At 42.0% G+C, this 23,527-nt stretch overlaps 5 protein-coding genes and 1 long non-coding RNA gene across 6 annotated transcripts; 3 read left to right on the plus strand and 3 right to left on the minus strand.

Moving 5' to 3' along the window:
- Positions 1–761: 761 nt before the first annotated feature.
- Positions 762–3,949, minus strand: LOC124072815 (protein FAM104A). Its single transcript, XM_046414518.1, has 4 exons — positions 3,504–3,949; positions 3,393–3,467; positions 3,035–3,155; positions 762–2,869 (listed from the first exon to the last, which is right to left on the minus strand). Exons 2-4 carry the CDS (start codon positions 3,407–3,409, stop codon positions 2,609–2,611), a joined length of 399 nt encoding a protein of 132 aa, XP_046270474.1. The 5' UTR covers positions 3,410–3,467; positions 3,504–3,949; the 3' UTR covers positions 762–2,608.
- A 740-nt stretch (positions 3,950–4,689) lies between these two features.
- Positions 4,690–13,519, plus strand: hid1a (HID1 domain containing a). The gene is made up of 19 exons (XM_046414511.1): positions 4,690–4,859; positions 5,513–5,662; positions 6,793–6,963; positions 7,273–7,389; positions 8,245–8,351; positions 8,444–8,560; positions 9,072–9,279; positions 9,370–9,426; positions 9,519–9,659; positions 9,779–9,869; positions 9,964–10,115; positions 10,215–10,293; positions 10,471–10,635; positions 10,755–10,982; positions 11,972–12,123; positions 12,213–12,299; positions 12,387–12,478; positions 12,578–12,736; positions 12,813–13,519. Exons 1-19 carry the CDS (start codon positions 4,707–4,709, stop codon positions 12,874–12,876), a joined length of 2,490 nt encoding a protein of 829 aa, XP_046270467.1. The 5' UTR covers positions 4,690–4,706; the 3' UTR covers positions 12,877–13,519.
- Positions 13,520–14,070: 551 nt separating this feature from the next.
- On the minus strand, positions 14,071–17,245 carry otop2 (otopetrin 2). The gene is made up of 7 exons (XM_046414512.1): positions 16,995–17,245; positions 15,947–16,347; positions 15,730–15,866; positions 15,562–15,620; positions 15,364–15,488; positions 14,471–15,276; positions 14,071–14,366 (listed from the first exon to the last, which is right to left on the minus strand). Exons 1-7 carry the CDS (start codon positions 17,045–17,047, stop codon positions 14,196–14,198), a joined length of 1,752 nt encoding a protein of 583 aa, XP_046270468.1. The 5' UTR covers positions 17,048–17,245; the 3' UTR covers positions 14,071–14,195.
- Positions 17,246–17,403: 158 nt separating this feature from the next.
- Positions 17,404–19,708, plus strand: amn (amnion associated transmembrane protein). The gene has a single exon (XM_046414517.1). It carries the CDS (start codon positions 18,196–18,198, stop codon positions 19,606–19,608), a length of 1,413 nt encoding a protein of 470 aa, XP_046270473.1. The 5' UTR covers positions 17,404–18,195; the 3' UTR covers positions 19,609–19,708.
- Positions 19,709–19,842: 134 nt separating this feature from the next.
- On the minus strand, positions 19,843–23,121 carry LOC124072813 (tripartite motif-containing protein 16-like). Its single transcript, XM_046414516.1, has 6 exons — positions 22,373–23,121; positions 22,089–22,184; positions 21,734–21,967; positions 21,288–21,459; positions 20,638–20,709; positions 19,843–20,537 (listed from the first exon to the last, which is right to left on the minus strand). Exons 1-6 carry the CDS (start codon positions 22,784–22,786, stop codon positions 20,002–20,004), a joined length of 1,524 nt encoding a protein of 507 aa, XP_046270472.1. The 5' UTR covers positions 22,787–23,121; the 3' UTR covers positions 19,843–20,001.
- On the plus strand, positions 21,453–22,539 carry LOC124072816. Its single transcript, XR_006845602.1, has 3 exons — positions 21,453–21,690; positions 21,821–21,999; positions 22,402–22,539. It is a non-coding gene; the product is annotated as an uncharacterized LOC124072816 (long non-coding RNA).
- Positions 23,122–23,527: the final 406 nt, after the last annotated feature.

The raw sequence follows: 23,527 nt of genomic DNA on the forward strand, positions 1-23,527 counted from the left end.
TGGTTACGTGTGGTGCATTAATGTATGTAATCTGTTACTGTGTCTGTGACAAGACAAGGACATGTAGAGTGCTAATTAAAGAAACCTTTTCACTGCTCCTCGCTCAGACACAGGTCATATCTCATTAATGACGGTCTCAATGCATGGGGAGTCATTCATTACAGGACGATTGGAGGAAAAAAGGGGAGGATGTGGGAATGGAGGGAATTACTGTTTGCACACAGGATATACGCGATAAGCCGCGACATTAAAACCACCTGCTTGATATTTTGTAGGTTCCCCTTGTGCTGACAAAACAGCTCTGACCTGTCTGGGGAAGGACACAGGACCTCTGGGGGTATTTTGTGGTCACCGGCATTGAAATTATGGATCCATTTGTTTGGGATGAGGTTGGGATCTGGGGGAGTCTGCAGGTCATTGTTGTGGTCCTCAAGATATTCCTGAGCTGTTTTGACCAGCTGATGGGAAGAGCCGTTGCAACGTGGGGGGGGGGGGTCTGCAATGGTTACGTGGGTGGTGTGTGTTAAAGAACATCCATGTGATTGCCAAAATCCAAGGTTTCTCCACAGAACATTACATTTGTAAACAGATGATAAATGTCAATCACTTCACCTGCCGGTGGTGTTAATGTTGTTGCTGATCCATAAATAGCACTGCAGTGCTAACAGGCATTTCCTCAGGAAAGAACAATGTGAGTGAACCCAGATCATCCCAGCATTACCATGCTAAGGTTCATGGTATAATTAAAGGAACATCTTTGTGAAAAACATCAAAAACATTCATTTTTATTTTTGATATGGCAGGGTATTTACAAGAAAAAAAAAGTCAATGTCTCATTAATGTCATGTAAATTACTAAATACAAAAAATATATAATTGAAAAAAAAAAAATAAACCACATCTTCAAAATGCTTTTACTTCTGACACACTAGTAAAGTAACCAAAAAAATATAAATAAATACAGCTGAGCGTACTCCTGGGATGTGAGTTCAGCAATGAAACCAATCCTACTCAAAGGAGTGACGGTCAGTGCTTGTACCTGGATGTTCAGTGCACAGGGACACATACAGCAACAATTGAATGGTAGTGCACAGGCAGAAAGTCTCATCTGCAATTAAAACAGCATTTTAGTGGCTCCGGTAGGACTGCAAACAAAGCCTGGGGAATGTCTTTTCATTGCTAAAAGGCGGTACTGCAGCTGTAGGGTTCATGGGTATAACCACCATTTTGTTTTCTCTCTGAGGTCATGAAGTCATTGCTACATTTTCCATGAACACAAGAAAACAAACTAACAAAAAAAAACTTAATTGCTTATTTTATCTGACCTAATCTCATCAAAATCTAAATGATTTTCTCATGATCTCGATATAGTAAACTTTGACATTAATCAACATGTATTCTCATAATGATTACAGAAGACTTAATGACAGATGTTGTAATCATCTGTAAACCATATACATGAGACAAGCCCTACTTGGCATTGCTTTTGGTCCTATCATTACATCGTTAAATAATTGCCAACAACCACAGGTGGCCCATTGCTCCCTACAGGGGAATACCATAGTGCGATTATATGGACTTCTCCTTTGGTTGTAGTTGCATCAGTTAATAATAACGTTATATTCTGATGTCAAATATGAGCAGTGACATTTGGCAGTGCTGCTCATTACAGATGATTATGCCCATGCTACAATCCACAGTATTATTTAACGATCATGAGAAGACAGGACATGTTATGTCGAGATCATGAAATAATTTGTATATTACACAGCTACCTGATAGCTGGAAAGCTATGTTTCTAAAATTTAAATCCACACCTGGAGCAATAGTTCCACAACAACTAATAATTAAATATAGAATTCATGTGCCACTTTTGTTTTTATCAAAGTAAGTGCAGTAATGGAAGGACATTGTTGAAAATTCCCTGCTTTGTGATGTTATGAAATCTTTTCCAAAAACGTGACCTGTGATAAAAATGAGTCCATGGCCTAACTCTCAACTACATCTAACTGGAATATATATCATATACTCTATTAACTAACAGGAAACATAACTTCCTTGGCAAAGTTAACATCCATGGTTCCTTTGTGTCCCTGTAAAGGAGACCCTGTCTGAATATGAAAGCAAATGAGCAGTCCAAGACAAGTGCAAATCCTCCCTGAGACTGGTCCATGTACTTACACAGACATCAGATTCATCATTATACATGCCAAGTACCCTACTAGGAGACTAAACGAGTCACACTGACCGGCCTAAAATTTTGTTTGGTTCCATTTCTGCAGCTACAGTAGCACTGTTTTCATACAACAAAACACAAGAGATTCATCATCAGTCAGTCACAATAAGGCTCCAAAGCGCAGCATGTAAACCAGACTGGTCAGAAATCAAGTTGATCACAAAAAAATGTTTCATCTGATCACACAGTAATTATTGCTAAAATGATTATCAGTTTGACTTATTTGATTGATGAACCCCCTCCAGATACCTGACCAGGAGCCGGCCTCGATCCACAGATATAAAGAGCCGCGAGATGCCACGGTAACTGGAGACGATTGGGAAGAGCCGAGTGAAGTGAATCCGCATGTGATATTACAATGTGCCTCGGAGACTCAGCCCTCTGGTGGCTGACAGAGAGACATATCAGGTCGCCACATGTCTCTGAGGCGGCCTCGGCTCTGTAGGCTCTGGAAGTGGGCCTGCTTCAGGATGCGGTTTATCTGCAGGTAGGACACCAGGTGTGCATGGGCAGCCAGTTCAGAGGAGTCACCGGCACTGAGGGGACTGCTGGGGCCCACAACGCATTGACTGGTTCGGCTCCCAGCCGCATGTTCTGGACTGCTGATGCTGCTGCTGCTCTCGCTGTTTGATGACTGAAATGCAGGGGTCAACATTACATCCAGCGTTTTCTCGATAACACAGTCATTAATTCAAAGCCTTACAACTAACATGTTTCTGGGGAAATACGTGAGAGAACTAGAAAAATGTGTATGACAACAGCTATTTCTTCAGAGTTACGATTTAATTTCCTTTTGTACCTCAGAGTCCCAGCAGGCATCGCGACCTGGCTCAGGTGAGAGAGGATGACCTCTGCTTTGCCTTTTGGCTTGGGGCACCAGGTGGCCACTCTCCTCATCACCACCATTGCGCTGCCGTTTTCTGTAAGAGTGCAAGCACACACACAATAACATATAAGCTATGACTCACATATCGTTTAAGTAAGCCATGCACGACCAACTGATATTCGCATGTGTGAACCCCGATAAGCTGTTAGCATAGGCCGTAAACCAACATTTTCTACACGGCTTCAGCAAGTGCTTAATAATAGTCAGAATACCGTTACTCCACCAATTGTTTCAGGCAATATTGTATATTTTTCGTAATTGTGGGCCTCACCTGTTTTCAGTCAACATATGATGACGCTAAAACAATCTCGACGAGTTTCTTTTGTATTTGTCCAGGCCGGATGGACGCAGCTGGTTAGCGTTATCGAATTGTTAACGTAGCTTGTTTCCCGCAAGTCGACGGCCTATCACCTGAGTTAGCAAACTAACGCTAACACTGCCGGGCTAGCTAATTACAGAGAATATTGATGTGATATTATCAGACATGTTGATAATATCAAAGTAATGATCTGATTAACTACACCGACTTTTTAGGTAACTGACTATTAAACTGTATAAAACTCGGGCGTTAACGAGCTAGGTTAGTGAACAAACACTTTGACGTTACCAGTTTACGTCACTGCAAGCTAACCTTAATAGCTGCTGCTGTTAATTAGCTGACCACACATATATTACGGAGAAAGCGCTTAGTTTTGTTAAAGACATTCTAACGACCTCAGCGTCAAATTCCGAGTAAAACTGAACCTCTTTTATGTTGACCTATCCTGCTACAACAGTCACAGCTATAGCGAAAGCTAACCGCGGTAGTTGTGTTTACACGGTACTGCGGCTGCGCGAACACGAGTATGATACTTTTCAGGCTATCGGAAAAAATATTTGTACTATGCTAGTTGGGGGGAATGAGAGTAGAGTTTTCTGCTGTATAAGACATGTAAAGTGTAGTGAATAGTGAGTCATGATGACAAAGATGGTAGCTGAGCTGATGAGCTGTATAACTTTTGCGTAGATTACATATATGTTGTGCAGGTAATGTAGTTTCGAAAAGGAAGTTGGAGTTTACGAGCAGTACCCAAAGCTAGCATAAAATACCGCTGGCGCATAATAAACAGCGCAACGTTTATTCAAGTCAGCTAAATACAATGTATATTAATCTGTTTATAGAAATGTAGTTTGTCTTAATCGGAAACACTAATCAACAAATAGCTATTAGTGTATGACCTGAGTTAGTGTTAATTTCCCCCAAAACATGTTGCTGTTTACAGTATAAATGTTCCGCACATTGTAGGCCTGGCTGAGTGTAATTATTTCTTTAAGGTTTGATGCAGAACTGCGTCTTTAAAAACATGTAACAGACAGTGGGTGCAGAACATTTCCACATCAAACCATTATGTCTATGTTGTACGAACATGTGAAAGAATTTCTGTTGTAGGACATTAGAAAAATATGTTTTGTGGCTACATAGGACAGAAAATACTGCAAACAAAACATCAAATTCGACATCATCGTCACAACCCGGAAGTTACACCCTGTAGCGCAACCAGTCCAGCCAACCAATAATGAAAAAAAAAAAAAAACGCCTCCGCCAATGACTCAAGCGAAGGACGGAGGTGAGATTAACAGGGATTCTCAGCAGAAGCAGCGGTCCTGTTATTATAAAGGAAAAATATTCGCAATGGGCAGCACCGACTCCAAACTCAACTTCAGGAAAGCAGTTATTCAGCTGACAACCAAAACACAGGTATATATGCGCCTTCATCCTGCTCAGTGAAGGATTCAGGAGTGATTAGGGAGATCGAGATCTGCCGATGAGTGCACCGAGGAGATGAGAAAACGCGTCTGATGTGGAAGCCGAACACAAACTGCCTCATGCTGCATGAGACCTTTTCAGTTTACAGTCATTTAATTTAAATAATAGAAATGCTTATGAGGTCTGTACAGAAAAAGCTGCGTGCAAAATCTGTCGTAGGCTATTCTTCTAAACCTTTGGATTAAATGATGGTCGGTTCTGCCATGCAGATTACCGCGTCCCTTTATTCGGGCTGTGGATGTTTAGTTTTAATAACAACGTAAACGATGGCGTAGTTAAATGAAAAGTGATGACGCAGGTTTTGGAAATGACCACGTTTGCAGAGGCAGGTGGACTGTGCTGAGATCAGAGCGCCAGATAATACTGTTAAGTAGAATAGAGGTTGTGTTTACATTGCTGGGTAGGCCTTGGGTGAGTTATATGGGCCTAGTGTAATACTAAACAACCAAGTATGTATGTATGCATTATGATGAGAGGCAACATGATATTTTAATGCACTTCAAGATGATCAATCAGGGTATTGCATTTCAAACCTCCATCTGGCTCAGCTATATGTGAACTGAAATGTAAACATATTGTTACAGCCAGTGGAAGCCACAGACGATGCGTTCTGGGACCAGTTCTGGGCAGACACCACCACCACAGTCCAGGATGTTTTTGCACTTGTGCCAGCTGCAGAGATAAGAGCTGTTCGAGAGGAGTCCCCCTCGAATTTAGCAACCCTCTGCTATAAGGTACACGCTGTATTAATTGTTAATAATGCACCTGTAAAATGCTGACTTGCTTTTGAACGACATGAGGATTACAAAGGGGCACCCCTTGCTTCGGGTCTGCATCGTGGAACAACGTTGTTTTGAAACATTGAAGAATTTTGTTTATTAGAGCCCGGCACAGTCTGTCAGCAGGGCACTGCCTCATGCTCTCAGACATAGGAATAAATGAGTCAACTCCCCTTCCTTTCCCTTCGCTTCCCGTCTCTTGGCTTCAGCTTCCTTTTGAAGCTGCCCATCAGAAACAAAACAGACATACTGAGGTACTTAAAGCCTAATGAAGTAATGAGGAGAAGATGAGAGCTCTTGAAACTGGCCTAATTCAAAGGGGTTTGTTGCCTATTTTAGATGCAGGCTGATAATTAAATATTTTCTAAAGTATATCTTTGTCAATGAGCCATCCACCCCGAAAAAAACCCAAAACAACATATGTTCCCATCTCATAAGCCAAATATCTTCATTGTCCAATGAAAAAATTTTAGATATCTAAAACCGAGGATTTTTATTTATGACATGCTAGAGCTTGTTGGTAAAATTGTTATATTTTTGTACTCCAGAGACAAAATCATTAGTGTCCAGTTGATGTCATAGTAGATGTCATATGTGTATGCTCACTGTAAAGGTTTTATTCACTGCCCATAAGAGGACCCCACTCGAATTCTTTGTCCATTCGTCCATTTTCTGTACCGCTTATCCATCGGGGTCGTGGGGGTTGGGGACCCTGGACTGGTCACCTGGACCCTAGACTGGTCGCCTGTCAGTCCAAAGACCGACATACAAAGACAACCACAGATGCACACACTCACACCTAGGGGCAATGTAGAGTAGCCAATTAACATAATGTGCATGTCTTTGAGACTGTGGGAGGAAGCCGGAGTACCCGGGGAAAACACAGGCACAGGGAGAACATGCAAACACTGCTGCCCTCAAATTCTTTAGATTTAAACATAAAACATAACTTGTAATGGAACAAGAAGTCTAAAAATATTAAGAGAATAACTCACTGACGACGAATACTGAGAAAACGGATTCGATCATCATCAAAAAGTGTGCCTGGCTTACCCACATGCTCATGTGCGTCCTGGTCTACTCAGGCTGTGGAGAAGCTGGTGCAAGGCGCAGAGTCTGGTTGTCCCACGGAGAGGGAGAAGCAGGTGATCCTGAACTGCACTCGCATCCTGACTCGCATCCTTCCGTACATCTTTGAGGACCAGGATTGGAGAGGATTCTTCTGGTCGACCGTGCCTGGTGCTGGGCGGGCTGGGGTGAGTTTGTTAAAGGAAGGAAAATCACAAAAAAGCATAAAGACGGGGTAAATTTAACACTTTTTTATGAGGTATTTTTTTTCTCTTTGTGAGTACTTAGCCCTTCCTAAAGTTGATCGGTGAAATTGGTTTCCAGTTGTAAGGAGGTGATTTTTCTTCTTTCCTTGCAGGAAAATTAAATCTGCACTGAGACAGTTCTTCAATCCATGAGCACTTTTTCCATTGTACCTCATTATTTCTTACACTGAACGGCAGAGAATAATGTTCATGATCTCCATGTAGTCTCATCCACGTGCCCATCCTTTCCAGGCGGATGAGCTGGATGATGATGACGGAGCTCGACCCCTGGCCGAGTCGCTGCTCCTGGCCATCGCCGACCTGCTCTTTTGCCCTGACTTCACTGTGCACAGCCATAAGCGAGGCCCTGTGAGTGCCAAATTTGTCATTTCATTACAATGCAGCAAAATTAACAATCACTGACACAGGATGACAACAGCTGGAAAATAGTTAAAAAATAGTTAACATAATCTATGGTGATTATGATGTCTTTTTTTTGGGGGGGGGGGTCATCGTTTCCTCCTTCCTGGTCTGAAGTTTCTCAACAGACCAGTCGATCAAGTTTATCTCCAGAGAGAATGCAGAGAGATTATGATTGATGAAACTCTGTCAGTCTCACCTTCACAAGCTAAAAAGGAATGTTGCACTTCAGCCTGCACATTGGCGTCTCACAGCCATCTCTGCAGGGATCTTGACTTCCATGATTAACCGATGAGCTCGTTTTCTCCGATACCTGCATCACAGAAAATGCTCTCAGATACAGCTCCTAAAGAAAGTTCAGAAAAAGTGAGACTGTTGTCAGAAAAGTTTGCTTTGGGAGCTTGTTTCTTAAGACAAACTATGTTAACTGATAGTGGTAAAGCAGGAAGTGTGTGTGTGTAATGAGATGTGGGTGCGCATCCCAACAGTTGCCAACAGTTTTCATTTAAGCGTGACAGCAATGTTGCTGTAACCTCAGTGAATGTTTTTGTTGCCTAATCTCGACCAATCCCTAACGGTCGCTCATGTGCTGTGACCATGATGTTTTCCTTTTCATTTTCGCCAGTCAGAATGGCCACTTGTGAGCCATTTCTAAATGCAGCATTACACAACTAAATATATCCTACATTTGAGGAGCCGTCGGAGAAAGTACAGATAACAGTTTGAAATGTCATTGAACAAATATTCCCAGAAATGTTAATCTTGCACTTTGAAATAAACAATTTGATTTGTCACTACATCTAGGATTCTGTAGAGAGCATGCAGTCTCTAGACAGCTGTGAATACATCTGGGAGGCAGGGGTGGGCTTTGCACAGTCCCCGCCTCTCAACTACATCCACGACCTGAACAGGTGAGTCGGCTGGCTGTGCTTGACGTCATCTGACTCACAAAAAGTCCAATTTTTTTCCCGTGAGATTGACTTTTATTGCTGATCCTCTTCAGGACAGAGTTGCTGAGGTTGTTGCTAACCTGCTTCTCTGAGGCCATGTACCTCCCGCCGTCATCAGACAACACTGTCCTTAACCCTTGGGTGACATTCTTCTGCTCTACAGAAAATAGGTAATGGGCAAATGCTGGCACACTCACAAATGTATGGAGACAGAATGTGATGATATGCATCCATCCAACTGTTAAGTGAAGTTTTACCAGACGTTTTAAATGAAATGTTTTAAACTTTCATTAGGTTTGTTTACATTAACGTGAATAAACAAATTACTGTAATCAAACACTGGTTGGAATTTTAAACCACTTGTCATGGTCTTCACCACAAAGGATATTTGCTCAGTTATCATGAAGATGGCACATAGAAATAGAAATTTCCAAAATAAAAGCATTAAATGGAGTTTTGGTAAAGTTCTTTTTAAAACTACTATTTTCAAAGTCTAGAAATTTCCCTCTCGACTGTCTTTTGCGTTTCCACAGCATTTTATGTTTAAAAAAAAATTATTTTTTATTTCTTTGGTGGATTTACTGTACATTAAATAATAACTTGTACTATGCTAAGCTGTGTTAAAAAGGATAAATTCTGCACTGGGATGCACTAACATGGCCTTCATGTCTTTATCTGTAGACATGCTCTGCCTCTGTTCACCTCTCTGCTGAATGTGGTGTGTGCCTATGATCCAGTGGGCTACGGCATCCCATACAATCACCTCCTCTTCTCTGACTACCGGGAGCAGCTGGTGGAGCAGGCTGTGCAGATCCTCATTGTGACACTTGAGCATGACGGAGGGGTTCCCCACCGCCCCGCCTCCCCGTCCAGCATGGAGGAACAAGAGGTACAGCACCAGGACCACCGCAGACAAATCAGTCCGATGATTACATGATGACTAATGTTGTTTAATGTCATTCTCTTTATCTTTGTGTAGTCTACAGGCCCTGAAAACCTGTTTGTGAATTATTTGTCAAGGATTCACAGAGAGGAGGTATACCAGCTAGTATTTCTATAAAATATACATTGAGATTCCTTGTGAACATGTCCAAAACTCATCTCTTGTCATCCTGTCTCCATTGGCAGGACTTTGACTTTGTATTGAAGGGCCTAGCTCGTCTGCTGACCAACCCTTTGACTCAGACTTACCTGCCTAACTCGACCAAGAAGATCCAGTTCCATCAAGAGCTGCTGGTGCTTTTCTGGAAGCTTTGTGACTTCAATAAGGTTGGAATAAAAAAAGGAAAACAAACAAACAAACAGCAAAATAAAAGATTTTCTTTGGGAAGATGTAGCATTAAGAGTCAGTGCTTTTATTCAACAACATCTTTGTGTTCCCGTGACAGAAATTCCTGTTTTTTGTCCTGAAGAGTAGCGATGTCCTGGATATTCTGGTTCCTATACTCTACTACCTGAATGATGCCAGAGCTGACCAGTGTGAGTGCTATACCAGTTTTATCCTTGCACCCGACGAGTCTCCACCAGACACCTGCGTTTATTAACTACAGATGTGTTTAATCCTTTGCTGCAGCCCGCGTCGGACTCATGCACATCGGTGTGTTCATTTTGCTGCTGCTGAGTGGGGAGAGAAACTTCGGCGTGCGCTTGAATAAGCCCTACTCCGTCCATGTTCCTATGGACATCCCAGTGTTCACAGGGACTCATGCTGACCTGCTTATAGTGGTGAGATGCTTACTGCGTCATCCGAAATGGTCCTTATTTTTATTGTCTTCTTTATTGATACAGTTAATGCTCACAGCTGTCACCATGTTTGTTTTGTAGGTCTTTCACAAGATTATCACCACAGGCCACCAGCGTCTCCAGCCTCTGTTTGACTGCCTTCTCACTATTGTTGTAAATGGTGAGTCGCTTTGGCACCATCTGTCTGGAAATGCACAGATTTTATTTGCATCTATTTAAAAGTTGTAACACCTCGTGACAAACAGATGCGACATAATCAGATAGAAATGAAAGTTATAAGTTTTCTTAATTTTTATTACACAATCATCTTTAATTTGCATCTATTCTTCTTCTGCAGTGTCTCCTTACTTGAAGAGCCTGTCCATGGTGGCAGCCAATAAACTGCTCCACCTGCTGGAGGCTTTCTCCACCTCTTGGTTCCTGTTCTCTGCAGCCCAGAACCATCACCTCGTATTCTTCCTTCTCGAGGCTTTCAACAATATTATCCAGTACCAGTTTGATGGTAAGAGAAATCTGACCCCTAACAGTATTCTAGGTTTATGTGGATTTGAAAATCTTTCCTTTTTTATATTGTTGTCAAGATATATATAGTAAATCTGCCCCTCTTTATCTCGCCTCCAGGGAACTGCAACCTGGTGTACGCCATCATCCGTAAACGTAATGTGTTCCACCAGTTGGCCAATCTGTCCTCGGATCCTGCCTCCATCCAGAAGGCTTTGCAGAGGAAGAGGAAGTCTCCAGATGTCATTTCCCGCACTAGTTCCCAGGAGACTGTGTCCATGGAGGGCTCTCACCCTGCTGTGCCAGCAGAGCCTGGCACACTGAAGGCCAGTCTGGTCGCTATTCCAGGTACTGATTCTGTTATCTGCTATGTGGACACTGTAGACTGAATTTTAAACTGGCTAACTGGTCAACATACTGTATTTTTCTAATTTTATAAAATGACTTCTCTTGAATGTGATAGTCTAAGTGAGAGGCTGACTATTAAGCAATTTAGAATCAATCGATCAATCGATCAATAGGTCAATTTCTCAAAAACTATTTATGAAAAATCATTTTCAAGGATAAGGCTGATGATATTCCATACATATATAAATAATGCATCAGTCCACCTTTAAATACTTCATGGTTTCCCTATTTTGCTTATGGCCGTTGACCTCAAACACATCGGCTCCTCCTGAAGACATGAATCTTTAGAGAAAATAGAAAAGAAATAATAAAAAGATCATGAATATATGCTTAAATTTGTAAAACTTTCAAATTAAAAAATTCTCTATCACAAATGTATAGTGTTAGTATTTGTTTGGGACTATTTTCAGCCATGTATTTGTTTCAGCAAGAAAGTGTGTGTAGAACTGATTCAGAATAAACTTCAGTGCCCACATGGATGGTAAAAAAGAAATAGGTCACCCAGTGCAACGGTAGGGATGGAAATCAAGAACCAGGTTCAGCTGAGACCAGGTTTCAGATTGTCTGATCCACTGGATCATCACATGATATTAGGCCTACTTTTTGTCGACACAGGAAATTGATTAGGATTTAATAATGGAATCGATAAAGAATTGAACCGATGAGCAGAATCAATAATAGCATTTGTATCAATAAAATGTTCTCGCTTCAGCAGTGCTTCTCTGATGTGTTTTTATACATTTTGGACAAACTATGGCACACAGAGAAATAAGCCACACCAGGGTTTGGATACACAAACAATACTCACCAATATGATCAATTCATTCTTGGGTTTGGTCATTTTTTTCATTGACAGTAAGAAAAATGTAGAATATCAGTCTCCTCCTTTAAATATTGATTGGTTTCCTGTGATTCGTGGATCCCTGCAGGCATTGATAAGCTGACTGAGAAGTCCCAGGTATCAGAGGACGGCACCATGGTGTCAGTTCCAAACACAGACTCCCTGCACACAGTCCACACAGACCAAAGCGCCGTCGCCGGGACCAGTGACACAGAGTCAAACTCAGGCCGAGACAATGAAGTAAGTGTATCCATGTGTGAGTGTGTATGTGCACGCGTGTTTGTTTAAACCAGATACATCTCAGTAAATCCATCTCTTCATATTGTCAGGATGTTTTCTACACTGACGCAGAAATGGAGAGAAGACGTTTGTCAAGTGCGTCTTCAACATCCTTTTGGGCTCCCACACCAGACTGGGTCAGTAACTTCAGCTGTTGATACATGTTGGACTCTTTGTGAAAATGAAATGTCAAACTGGTCTGGATTTACCCTTTTCTGTCCCAGGTCCTTTCCTGGAAGTGTAAGCTACCACTACAGACTATCATGCGACTTCTACAAGTGCTAGTTCCCCAGGTGGAGAAGATCTGCATCGACAAGTATGTGCACGTCTGCTCCTTTTTTGGTCAGCATGCATATTGGCATAGATCCTTTTGGAATGCTACCTTATTAAAGTGTGTTCACGTTTTTCATTGCAGGGGTCTGACAGATGAATCAGAGATCCTGAAGTTCCTCCAGCACGGCACATTAGTGGGCCTGCTGCCAGTCCCTCATCCCATCCTTATCAGAAAGTATCAGGCCAACGCAGGCACTGCTATGTGGTTTCGCACCTACATGTGGGGTGTCGTCTATTTACGGTGAGTCAGCCATAAGAGCAGTGCGTTTTGAAAACACGTCTTTTCACCCTGACTAACATTTCATTCTGTTTTTCAGCAATGTGGACCCTCCTATCTGGTATGACACTGACGTCCGCCTTTTTGAGATTCAAAGGATGTAGACGGAAGACTAAAAATGGGACTGTTCAGGCTCCAGGGTTTCTCCTCCATTCAGTATATGGTGGTTTCTTAGAAAACCTCACTGTGTTTAACTTGCTTCTGTAATCATCATCATTATAATGCTTACACCACTGACTTGGGTAGGAGAGTCAGACGAGCAAGGTCAGATTTAGAGATGACTGAATTATCAATATTGTCCATAAACAACTGTGTTAGTACATTTTTTAATATCAGAACCATAGAACTTGAAAGCTGAGTTGACCACAGGGTTTCATGAAGGCTGAGGCTCTTTTCCTGGCAGCATAGAAGGGAAAGAGAAGTTTTCAGTCAGACCTGCTATAGAAGATATGGTGCTTTCCAGCAGAGGCTTGTAACACATCTTGGACGGCAGAATATTGATGTTTCATGTTATTTGTCGTTACTCGCTATGCTTTAAAGTGAACTTGCACTCTTTACGAATTGTTTCTGTGTAGTTTCTGTGACATGTGACTCTGCAGGATTTTGGAAATGATACAGACTGTATGTTTTTATGTATATGTCCAGGTTTACGTTTTGATCTGGCTGGGTGTGCTAACAATACTTAATGTTGAAAATTGTATTTTCCTTAAATTATCTTGAAAATATATATTGATATGCATCTGTGAATTCTGTGCTGGTCACCATTACTCTCTGCAAACCAAGTGTCTCCTCACCAAAAGTCCAGTTAAAGCAACACTCATCAATCATTTATATTAACTGCACAGCCATTTGTCAAGCCTTTACTTTGTCCATGTTGTGTATAAAAATTGACTTCAGTGTGCTGTGTGAAGTGAAAGCTGCCCCATGTTTATAACATGACCACTAGATGGCACTACATCCCTTTTCAGCAATCAGCTAAAGCTTAGCATATTTGCACTGTCAGAATGCAAAACCAGCCAACATTTATTAAACCAGAAGTTTGTCTGTTGTAGTACACAGCATAGCCACATTTGTAGTATTGTACAAATGCAGCTGTGGACCCCAGAGGTCACAAGATGATTAAGAGTAAAATCTGCAGTTTAAAAAAAAAAAAAAAAAAGTAACCATTCAATAGGGAAAAAACCTAATTACAGTCCACTGATTACTGCATTTTTGTTATCGCTTGGAATGTGTATTATGGCCTTATGTTTATATTATGTACTGTATATTAGAAATTCAACAGCTTATGACAATAGGCATTTTTCTTTTAAGCTAAAATTTATTAATATAGTTCAGTTTAAGCATTTAATCAATAAAAGACTCATTTAAAAATAAAAACAAAAGGAAAAAAAACAAAAAAAACAAGTCCTGTAAATAAGTCCGTCTAAGAGATTAAGTACACCTCAAAGAGACTGGCAACAGAGTGCATGCGGTAGAAGATGCCAAAAGGAAGTCCAATATTCACAATGGCAGCCCACATTGTGAATTTGTAGAATTTTGTCTCGACGGCATGATCAAACTGTGGACGGGCACCAAACGCAGGCATGATCCACAGCTGTTGATACAGAATTAGTGAATAAGGATAACTCCAAGAAGAAAACTCACCGAGTACTGGTTATTGCAATTTTAGTGAAGAAAAGTAATGTTAAAAGAACTTACAATGATGTTAGCGAGCAGCAGAAAGGCACAGACTTCCTTCAACACTCTTCTCTTCCAACTTGGCTTATCATCAAGACCTGAAGTCAGGAAATAGCTCGACTTATTGCTATCCATGATGCTCATCTCGGTATGTTCTTGGAAGACGTGAGCGTTGGTGTGCAGAGCTGCTTCTTGCATCACATGGAAGGGCTCCCGATGGAGGCCTTCGATGATGAAGTAGTTCTGCAGTCCGAGCTGCAGCACCATCAGCACAGCCCAGGACAGGTTGAGGGCGTCCAGGTAGCCTCTGGCTCCTGTCGCCACTACAGCCACAATAGAGAAATAGCTGATGATGAACTGTCCCATGGAGGCTCCCACCAGCAGTGCCACGTCCAGGCTGCGAGTGGGGTTTTTCTCAGATACGTGTTCCCTGTGGTCAAGCCTGTAGACGATGCAGCCAATCACAGTAGAGAGGGACATCATGCTCACTATCACTATGTTCATGACAAAATGAATCAGGAGGGCATCGTTTCTCTTCTCCTCATCCTCTTTTAATATGTACACCTCGTACACTATGAAGGTTACAAGTCCCGCCACCACCAGGAATAATCCTGTCAGGGGTCCCAAACACACATCCTTTGGACGGAACTTAATGCTGTGGTGGCTGTGATCCTCGACAAGTCGACCAACATTTTTCCACATGACGTAGGCCATAGCTGCAGCGAAGAGGCTGTATTCTATGTTGAAGGGGTACAAGTAGTAGAAGGCCTCTTTGAAGGTGTCACAAGCTGAATGACTGCATTTACACTTCTGATTGCCATAGCTGGCTGAAATGAAAAGAACAGTTTCAAGTCATTTTCTCTTAATAAATCAATGAATTAATCTAATTAAAATTCAACATCATGCCTAAATACCCCTGTACATCTTGTGAGAGACATTAACATTTAGATCCGGAATTTCTGTTTGGTGAAGCGATTCCTCAGTCACGGCTGCCATCCACACCACCAGGTTCGTTGAAAGTGTAAGAGTAAGCCCACACCTGAAAGACTGACAACATGAGTATCCTGCGAGACTAAAGACAGATTTTCTCATGGGTAAAGAAAAGAATTTACCGTGTAAAATTTGTGTGAAGCTGTACGCAGTCCTTTGCATGAATACACAGGAAGTATGTCTGAAACAGGACAGGTTTTGTTAAGGTTTGCCAAATCCAATCCAAGTGCAGGCGAGACTGCATGTTTTCTTGAAAGCATGAAGTGTAATGTTCTTCAAAATGCTACAACCTGGACAAACAAAAATACAGCCTGCACGACAGGGAAGGCAACTTTAACAGCAGAATCACAGTGAAGGTAGCCAACATAGTTGGCAATCTTGAAGATGTCCATGAGGAGACTTAGAAAACCAAAGAGCAGAAGTCCACCTGAAATAAAAACATTTAAGTGATTAAGCTTTGAAATGAGACTCCTCTAAAACAGACCCAGAAAGTCAAAGAGTACTCACCTCGGAGCCACACAGGCCCCGCATGGCTATCTTTAAACAAGACTGCTTGATCTTTTCGAGAGGTGAAGGCTGAATAAAACAGCATCCAAAACATTGTGAGGAGGAAGAGAATGATGAGGAAGATCTGCCTGTGCACAGCAGTAATGGCCACACTGTTGAAGGCACTGCCACTGACTAGAGCACAGCCCAGGATCAGGATGTTGATGCAGATGATGCCAGACAGGAGCCATCCACCGCCATGGTGGGCCCTCTCCATGACTGCCTCCACATGGTGAATGCCGTCTCCAAACGTCTCCACAGTGGGAGGATGTGACGAGTCGGGCAGATGTTGGATGTTTTCCATCTGTGCTGCCGTTTCAATGTTGGATGGATGGACCTCCAAAACATCATTTGGCATTTTTCTACAAAAAGATCACAAGCCATGAAGTTGTACATGTCATGAAAACCAGCAATTATACCATAAGGTTAAAGGTAAAGTCTGACCGTCAGCGGTAGCATTGAAATCGTTTTGATTGTTGAGGTTATGGTTTGCAATGGTGTTGAAGTGGACTACGTTATGGTGTTGTTTCTAAGGTTTACATTAAAGCGGTGGTGGGGGGTACAGAATATTACAGACTATTAAATATAATGCAATCTGATACAACAGGACCACTAACTATGATACACACATGACTGAACACTGCAGATTTTATGGCAGGCATATTGTACAGGATTGCATTGCACTATACAGATAACCTATGAAAGAAAAAGTGACCAGGAATCTTGAAGTAGCAACAACTTTGTTTTTAACAGTTAACAGAGACTTTTTAGGCCCTCTCTACAGGTGGTGTTTGGTTTGTCCGTTTTGGGTTAATGTAGAAACATGGCAGGGAAACAGTGGATACTGAATGCGCTACCTCTGTAGATATAAAAGGCTCATTCTACGTTAATCACAACCATTCTTAGTAAAGCACTGTAGTAGTAACCAATAGTCTCGGCACACTTACAAAAAAAGGAAAAAAGTAACAATAAAATTCTCCAGGGTGAACATGTGTCACCACAAATTTACCTAGAGAAAAGTTTGTTGCAGGTCCGGAACATCTGTTTCGCAACAGTTTTCATGTTGTCCCTCCGAGTGAACGTCAGAGGAAAGAAAAAAAAAATAAAAGTGTAGAGGAAGGTTGTCGGACACTCGGGCTTGTCTATATCGTTTCACTCATGAAATACATTCAGAGACTGACGGGAATACACCGAGAGCAGGAAAAACAGAAAATAAGCGGAGCAGCGACCCTCTTTCTGCAGGCCAGATGGCACAGAAAGGCTGCACGCTGCACCAGGTGTGCTAATTAAAGCCTAACAGGTGTAATTAGCTTCAGCTGATTAGCTCTCCATACATTTCAGAGACTGATTCCACGTCAGTCCACGTTGGGCCAAACCTTTTATCATTATTCCAAACCTCTCTGGACTAGTTTGCAGCGGCAGTGCCTCAAGGGAAATTCAAGTTCAACGAGGGCGTGTGTGTTTGTTCTGCGTATATCAGGTGTCTGTTCCAAGAAGCAGGATTACTGCCTTACATCCAAATCTTTGCAGAGTCCTGATTAAGGGCCACATTTGAAAATCCGATAAATAACTTTAAAATGCCACAAAGCAAGTTCTGCTTTTGTGGCATACAGTGGCCCTAATCCCGATTGACTGAGTAATCCCGATTCTGGTCCAAATAGTAGAGTTGTTAAATTTCATACATTTCACATATGCAACTTGATTGGATTTCCTGTTGGTTTATATTGATTCAAGAACTAAATTATAATATCAGGTATCTGCGTGTCACTGTGCAAAACAGCATTTCTGATGCATTGGTAGGTCTATGCAGTATGTCACAGTTCACAATTAAAACCTCAGCAAAAAGAGGAGCAAAGAAGCTCAAACCTATGTCCAGAAATTGTTCCTTTAGATAATTAATCTCTTCAAGAGTTGCTGAATACCTGACCATTTATTTATATTGTCATCTCTGTTAGTTTATCTATACCTTTGGCTAGTGACACACTAAAAAAAAAAAAAGAGAAAAATAAAACTTAATGTGGGGTAAAATGTGTTTTCTTGAACCAGGTCTGTTACTGCAGAAAACGTAAATATTTTACAGGTCACCTGCTTGTGCTTGAACAGGTTGATGTGGTTCATAGCTCATCAGTTTTACTGGTGAGCACTTGCAAGTCACAAGGCTGGAAACAAAGTTCACCTAATGCTCTCTCAGTCCGTCATAAATATTCAGGATGCTGAAAACACCAGACGTGCTCCTTCTCTTCTGTGTTGTTGGGGCAGTGAATGCCCTGTACAAACACTGGATTCCTGACACCAACTATGAGAATAAAACCAACTGGGACAAAGAAGGTGTTCCATGTGGCAATGATATCGTACTGTTTTCAGCCCAGAGAAAGGTGTCTGTGTTTGTGGAGACCACACACGCTGTGCAGGAGATGAGGCTGCCAGTTGATGGAGAGTTCATCCTGAATTCAGGAGCTGGATTTTACGTTGTGAGAGGAAAAGATCCAGGCTGCAGTGCAGGTCAGACAACCCAGTTCAAAGACTCAGAGTCTCTTCACTGGTTTAACCCAGCTCTCTGGCAGGCGGCTGCAACTTTCGATGACCTGCAACGTGGAAACTTCCTATTCTCTGTGCATGAGGAGAGTGTCCCTTGCCAGTATGATGATGTGGTTTTCAAAGCCCGCTCCTCTTTCAGGGTGGACACCAGCTCCAGTCAGTCTACAATTCCTGTCAAATCTGTGTCTGTGCTAGGGAAGACGTTTGACAGCAGATATGAGTTCTCCCAGTATCTCAGCTCACGCTCAGGCCAACTGCAGTTTCACGGATCCTCTACGGTCACTGTTGGAGAGCCAGGCTGCGGGGATCCTTCTGGCTGTGACTGTGGGAACTCAATAAACCATCAGCAGATATGTAACACTGTAACATGTGCCCCTGTGAGCTGTAAGAAGTCTCTACTCCCTGTGGGACACTGCTGTGATGTTTGTGGTGCCATTATCACCATCCACACTGCCACTGGTTTCAACCTTGAATCTTACAGGCAACGAATCAGTCACCTATTTCTTGTCCTTCCACAATACAAATCCATTCAACTTGGTATGTCTAAAGTGTTCAAGTCACAGCGGTTGCTGGGGATCATCCCTTTTGTTACCTCACCTGAGATCCAGGTGGTTATCCTGGATGGAGAGAAGGGAAAACAGTCAGAGAGTCTGGCCTGGGACATTGTGAGGGATGCCCGCTCTCATGGCTCTAACCTGGGGATCATTAACGCTGAATTTCAAGCCTCATCTGGGAGCAGCAGTGAGCAGACAGGAGGCAATGCCGGGATGGTGGTTGGAGTTGTGTTTGGAATTTTAATCATATTAACGCTCATCATCATCTTCATGTTCCTCTTGATTCATAAGGGAGTTGTTCGAATACCATCACTGCCTTCAGTGCTTTTTCTAAGCAGCTTGAAGAGAAAGACTGATATTGGAGAGCTTGGTGGTCCTCTTGACCATGGCTTTGATAATCCTATGTTCGACAAGCCCAACATGCTGCCTGATATTCCTGGTCTGTATGCAAATTCAATCTCCTTGACTCAGACAGGATTGCACTTTGTAAATCCAGTTTATGATGAGAATGAAACAGAGTTTAATGCCTGAAGTTGATAGATGTGAGATTTTATTGGTTTCCAAAGTGCTTTTGTTTGAAATTAATGATTTTACAGACCTGTCATAAACAATAAACAAAAATATAGACATATTGAAACTTGTACTTTTGCCTCATTCATATCACTTTCAAGAGCAATAAAGATGCAATAAATCTGAGGTAATAACTCCTCTACTACTGCACAGGTTCCCTATGTTCATGCTACACATTTACTACCACTAGATGGTAGTAAATTTAACCCTCAATGACATGTATGTGAAAAAATCCTGCATATGTGCCATGCCTTCATGCACCTTGTTATGTAACCTCAATAAACATTTAAAATGCACATTTTTTTCTTTTACAAGCTCACAGTGAAGGATTATGATGATTTATTAATAAAACCGTCACATTGCATCAACAAGATGAACTGTACTGTCTTTCTTTGACAGCCAGGCTGTAACATATAAGGGCTCAATGAAATCAGCCATGTACTCGTGGAGCAACTTCATAGCACTAGTTACATCATAGAAAGACACCGAGCCCCTGTGAAAGTCAATAAATAAACCAACTCTTGTGATATCAGTGACTTCCAAGGGCATCTCCACACCAGCATGCCAGGCAAAGAAACCTTGGCTGTTGCTCCCCACGCACCAGGAAAAGTTGTTCCCGGTGATGCAGCTGGTGCTCTGATCTCCCTTACGGTCAATACTCTTATACGTGATTCCTACATGTGCACCTTCCCCACTCAGTTCAACTTCAATGTAGTGCCTCCCCTGGTAAAGGCTTTCCAAAGTCATTGCCTGACGCCAGTATCCGAAGCGACTAGGGTGGTCTGGGTAGCTGTGTTGCCAGGGGCTGGTGTTGGTCAGCTTTCTGTTGTCCTCCATCACACGGAGGAAATGATGGATGGTGTCTGGGTCAAAGGTCAAACTCCTTGTGTCTATAACAAGTGAAATAAAATATGGGAATAGTTCATAAGATAAATGAACATGTTTGCTTTGACAAACACAGAACATACATAAAGTGAAAAGCATATTTACATTTCAAAAAGTCCTCACTCGTCTCAGGTTCAGGCAGGGTTGAAGGAGATTTTGGCATCTGGGATTTAGTACCTGGTTTGTCATTTTGCAGAGATATTGTTTGGTATTTTAGTAAGACATAAGGATCCATACAATGCACTGTATATAACAGACAAGCTTTATAAAAATGTCCCCAAAGAAAGAAAGATTGAGTAACAAGACACCAGTCTACAGCCAGGCGTGAGGCTTTGTGAAGTTGTACTACAGAGGAGCTAACATGCTGATGTTAAACAGGTACGATATTTACTGTCTTCTCGATCTTATTTTAACATGTTACAATGCTAAAATGTACTAATTAGCAAAAAAAAAAAACACAAACTAGCCCTACAAGTGAGGCTGGGAATCTCACTGGTTTTGTAGACAGGCTACTTGGTCACAAAAGCTTGTGCCAACTAATCAACTAGATGTTCAGATATTTCACAGGCTAAGAGAAACACCTGATCAACTGGTGTCACTAGGGAAAAACTAGGAGATCACCAAATTCATTAGGAGTCATCGTCTGTACAAAATTTCATTGCAATCGGTGTAACAGCTGTTGAAATATTTCTGATATTTTCTCCATGAGGAGCCAGAAGACATCAGGTAAAGTATACAATATGATTTACACTGACCACTTCTCCAAATCAAATTTATTTGTTCCCTGTAGGTGGAGAGAATCAGGTCACACAGCTCCTGTGTGGTATCAGTCACGACTTGGGCATAAGAGGTTAGATGGTCAATGTGGCTGACGTACGCAGTAGGCTGACAAATATCTTCCACTCCTTTCTTCCACTCTGAATATTCCTGGAACAAGCAAAACAAATGTAACATGTATCAAGTATCATGATGTGAACTGAAGCTGTGTAATGACATGCAACTCTTTTTCTCTGATCCAGAACATTTTCTGTGAAATTGCTGAATTGCTCTGTGAAATGTTCTGTGTACACTGTCAACACACTGGCATCCAAAATAAACATCATGTGCTAATCCAAGATCTTATGAAATGTCTGACCAAAATGGGTTCACAGGTTGCAGGTACTTTCTCTACTTATTTATCAATGTCTTAAATATTTCTTACCTGCAGGAAGTCAACATCAGACTTGGTCCTGGACAGCTTGTTCATTTGAGCCAAAGTTTTCATCATCTCTGTTCTCCTCTGCTCCAGATGTGCCTGGATGCTTTCGGCCTGTCTGAGGGCCTGTCTCTGCTCCCCTTCCAGCACCTCTTCTGCCCCTTTTCTGGCCTCCTCTACGGATGTCTGCAGCCTGGCAAACTGCTGTTCGACAGTGACACAAACCTCCTGCACTGATGACTGAGGGGCAAAGAGGAAAGAAAAAAATCTGAGTACGTATTGAAATGAAAACAAACATTAAAATCATTAAATTCATGTACAAAATATGTGTTACAGTTTAATATTTGCCTGGATAACAAACCTTAATTAAGTCACTGTTGCTCTGTAGCTTTCCAATTTCTTTCTCTGCTGCCGATGCACTCTGAGTGATCTCTTCTTGCTTCTTCTGCAGCTCTGCCTACAAACAATCAGCACAGTCACACCTGCAACAGATTCTCCATGAGGCCATTACTGGATGACTATTTTGTGACGTGGAGAGGGAAATAGTTTGAAACAATTAAAGCAAATTTGAAAAATTTAAAATATAACCAAAACAAAAATTCATTTCATAATATTACAGACTGTGATGTGTTGTGTTGTTAAGACCTCAATCTGTGTGCGTGCCTCCTCCACAGATGCAGTTGTGTGCCCTTCATGCTCCTGATTCTCACAGTCCAGACACATGCAGCAGCCGTCTTTCAGACAGAAGCGTTTGAGAGGAAGTTGATGAACTTCACAGGTCCGGCAGTCGATGTCATGGAGGGGATCCACCAAACGGTGGCTTTGGAATTTGGCGCTCTCCAGGTGTGGTCTGAGATGGGCCTCGCAGTAAGAAACCAGGCAGGTCAAGCAGGACTTTAGGGCCTTGCTGGGGTTGTCCATGCAGGAGTCGCATAACACATCTTGTGGGGGCAGCATGTCAGATGTCTCGCTGGAAGGATCCCTCAGCTCCCCCTTTACGTCTGTGTTGTGCAGAATCTCCTTCAGATTCTCCTCACTGTTACTGCTGAGAGTTGCCATGTTTGGGAGTGTTCCTCTAGTCACCTCAAACCTGATTAGGTTGAGCTACAGACAGTCACAAAGCCTACTCCACCCGTATGGCTGCTTTTTCCTGCCTATTGCGAGACCCTCAGAGTGCATAACAAAAGAATCAAAAACCACGCCTAAGGTCTTTTGTACTCAGCCTGCTGAATAATTCTCATTTTTCACCCCTCCCTTGTTTTACTCTTTTCTTTGCATCCAGCCTCACCAAGCTCACTAAGCTCACTAAGATAAAGCAGATTACACAATTGGGAGGAGGAAATGACGGGTGTATTATGACCAAGCCAGAGAGTGCAATGCACATCTTCTGTTTCATTCTGTACAAATTGTTTTACTAATTTTACATTCTGTTTTGTTTTTTGGGGGTTTTTTTCCGCAGTAATGGTGACTTTCTGACTTCTTGTGACCAATAAGGCAAATTAGATAAATGAATAAAAATATCAGTACTGTATCATTAGCATAGCATGTACATACGTCAGTGCTGCTGAGGGACTCTTGAGGAAGAGTCCGGCCATCTGATAACAATGTTATATAATAGCCTTGGAGCTTCCAGACCATGTTACTTTTCTACAGTTCAACTTCCTGACTTCATGTCATGCAGTACAGAGGAAAGAATGAGGGCAGCAGGAGAGGATTATCACAAAGGCTGAAGATGGCAAAACAAGCATTTTCCGTGCGCTTTGTCTCATTTTCATACAGACGCACACACCAAAAGTCGTG

Source organism: Scatophagus argus, chromosome 16 (genome assembly GCF_020382885.2).
Source record: "Scatophagus argus isolate fScaArg1 chromosome 16, fScaArg1.pri, whole genome shotgun sequence".
Taxonomy (NCBI): domain Eukaryota; kingdom Metazoa; phylum Chordata; class Actinopteri; family Scatophagidae; genus Scatophagus; species Scatophagus argus.

Coding starts and splice junctions, on each gene's coding strand:
- amn (XM_046414517.1), top strand. CDS start 18,196: ATGCTGAAAACACCAGACGTGCTCCTTCTCTTCTGTGTTGTTGGGGCA.
- LOC124072813 (XM_046414516.1), bottom strand. CDS start 22,786: ATGGCAACTCTCAGCAGTAACAGTGAGGAGAATCTGAAGGAGATTCTG. Junction 21,968..22,088: donor GCAACAGTGACTTAATTAAG/GTTTGTTATCCA, acceptor TTTGCCCCTCAG/TCATCAGTGCAGGAGGTTTG. Junction 20,710..21,287: donor AAATTTGATTTGGAGAAGTG/GTCAGTGTAAAT, acceptor ATGACAAACCAG/GTACTAAATCCCAGATGCCA.
- hid1a (XM_046414511.1), top strand. CDS start 4,707: ATGACTCAAGCGAAGGACGGAGGTGAGATTAACAGGGATTCTCAGCAG. Junction 4,860..5,512: donor AGCTGACAACCAAAACACAG/GTATATATGCGC, acceptor ATATTGTTACAG/CCAGTGGAAGCCACAGACGA. Junction 12,737..12,812: donor TGGGGTGTCGTCTATTTACG/GTGAGTCAGCCA, acceptor TCTGTTTTTCAG/CAATGTGGACCCTCCTATCT.
- otop2 (XM_046414512.1), bottom strand. CDS start 17,047: ATGAAAACTGTTGCGAAACAGATGTTCCGGACCTGCAACAAACTTTTC. Junction 16,348..16,994: donor TGCAACAAACTTTTCTCTAG/GTAAATTTGTGG, acceptor ATCTTTTTGTAG/AAAAATGCCAAATGATGTTT. Junction 15,621..15,729: donor CTGTATTTTTGTTTGTCCAG/GTTGTAGCATTT, acceptor GTCCTGTTTCAG/ACATACTTCCTGTGTATTCA.
- LOC124072815 (XM_046414518.1), bottom strand. Junction 2,870..3,034: donor ATGCCTGCTGGGACTCTGAG/GTACAAAAGGAA, acceptor CCTGCATTTCAG/TCATCAAACAGCGAGAGCAG.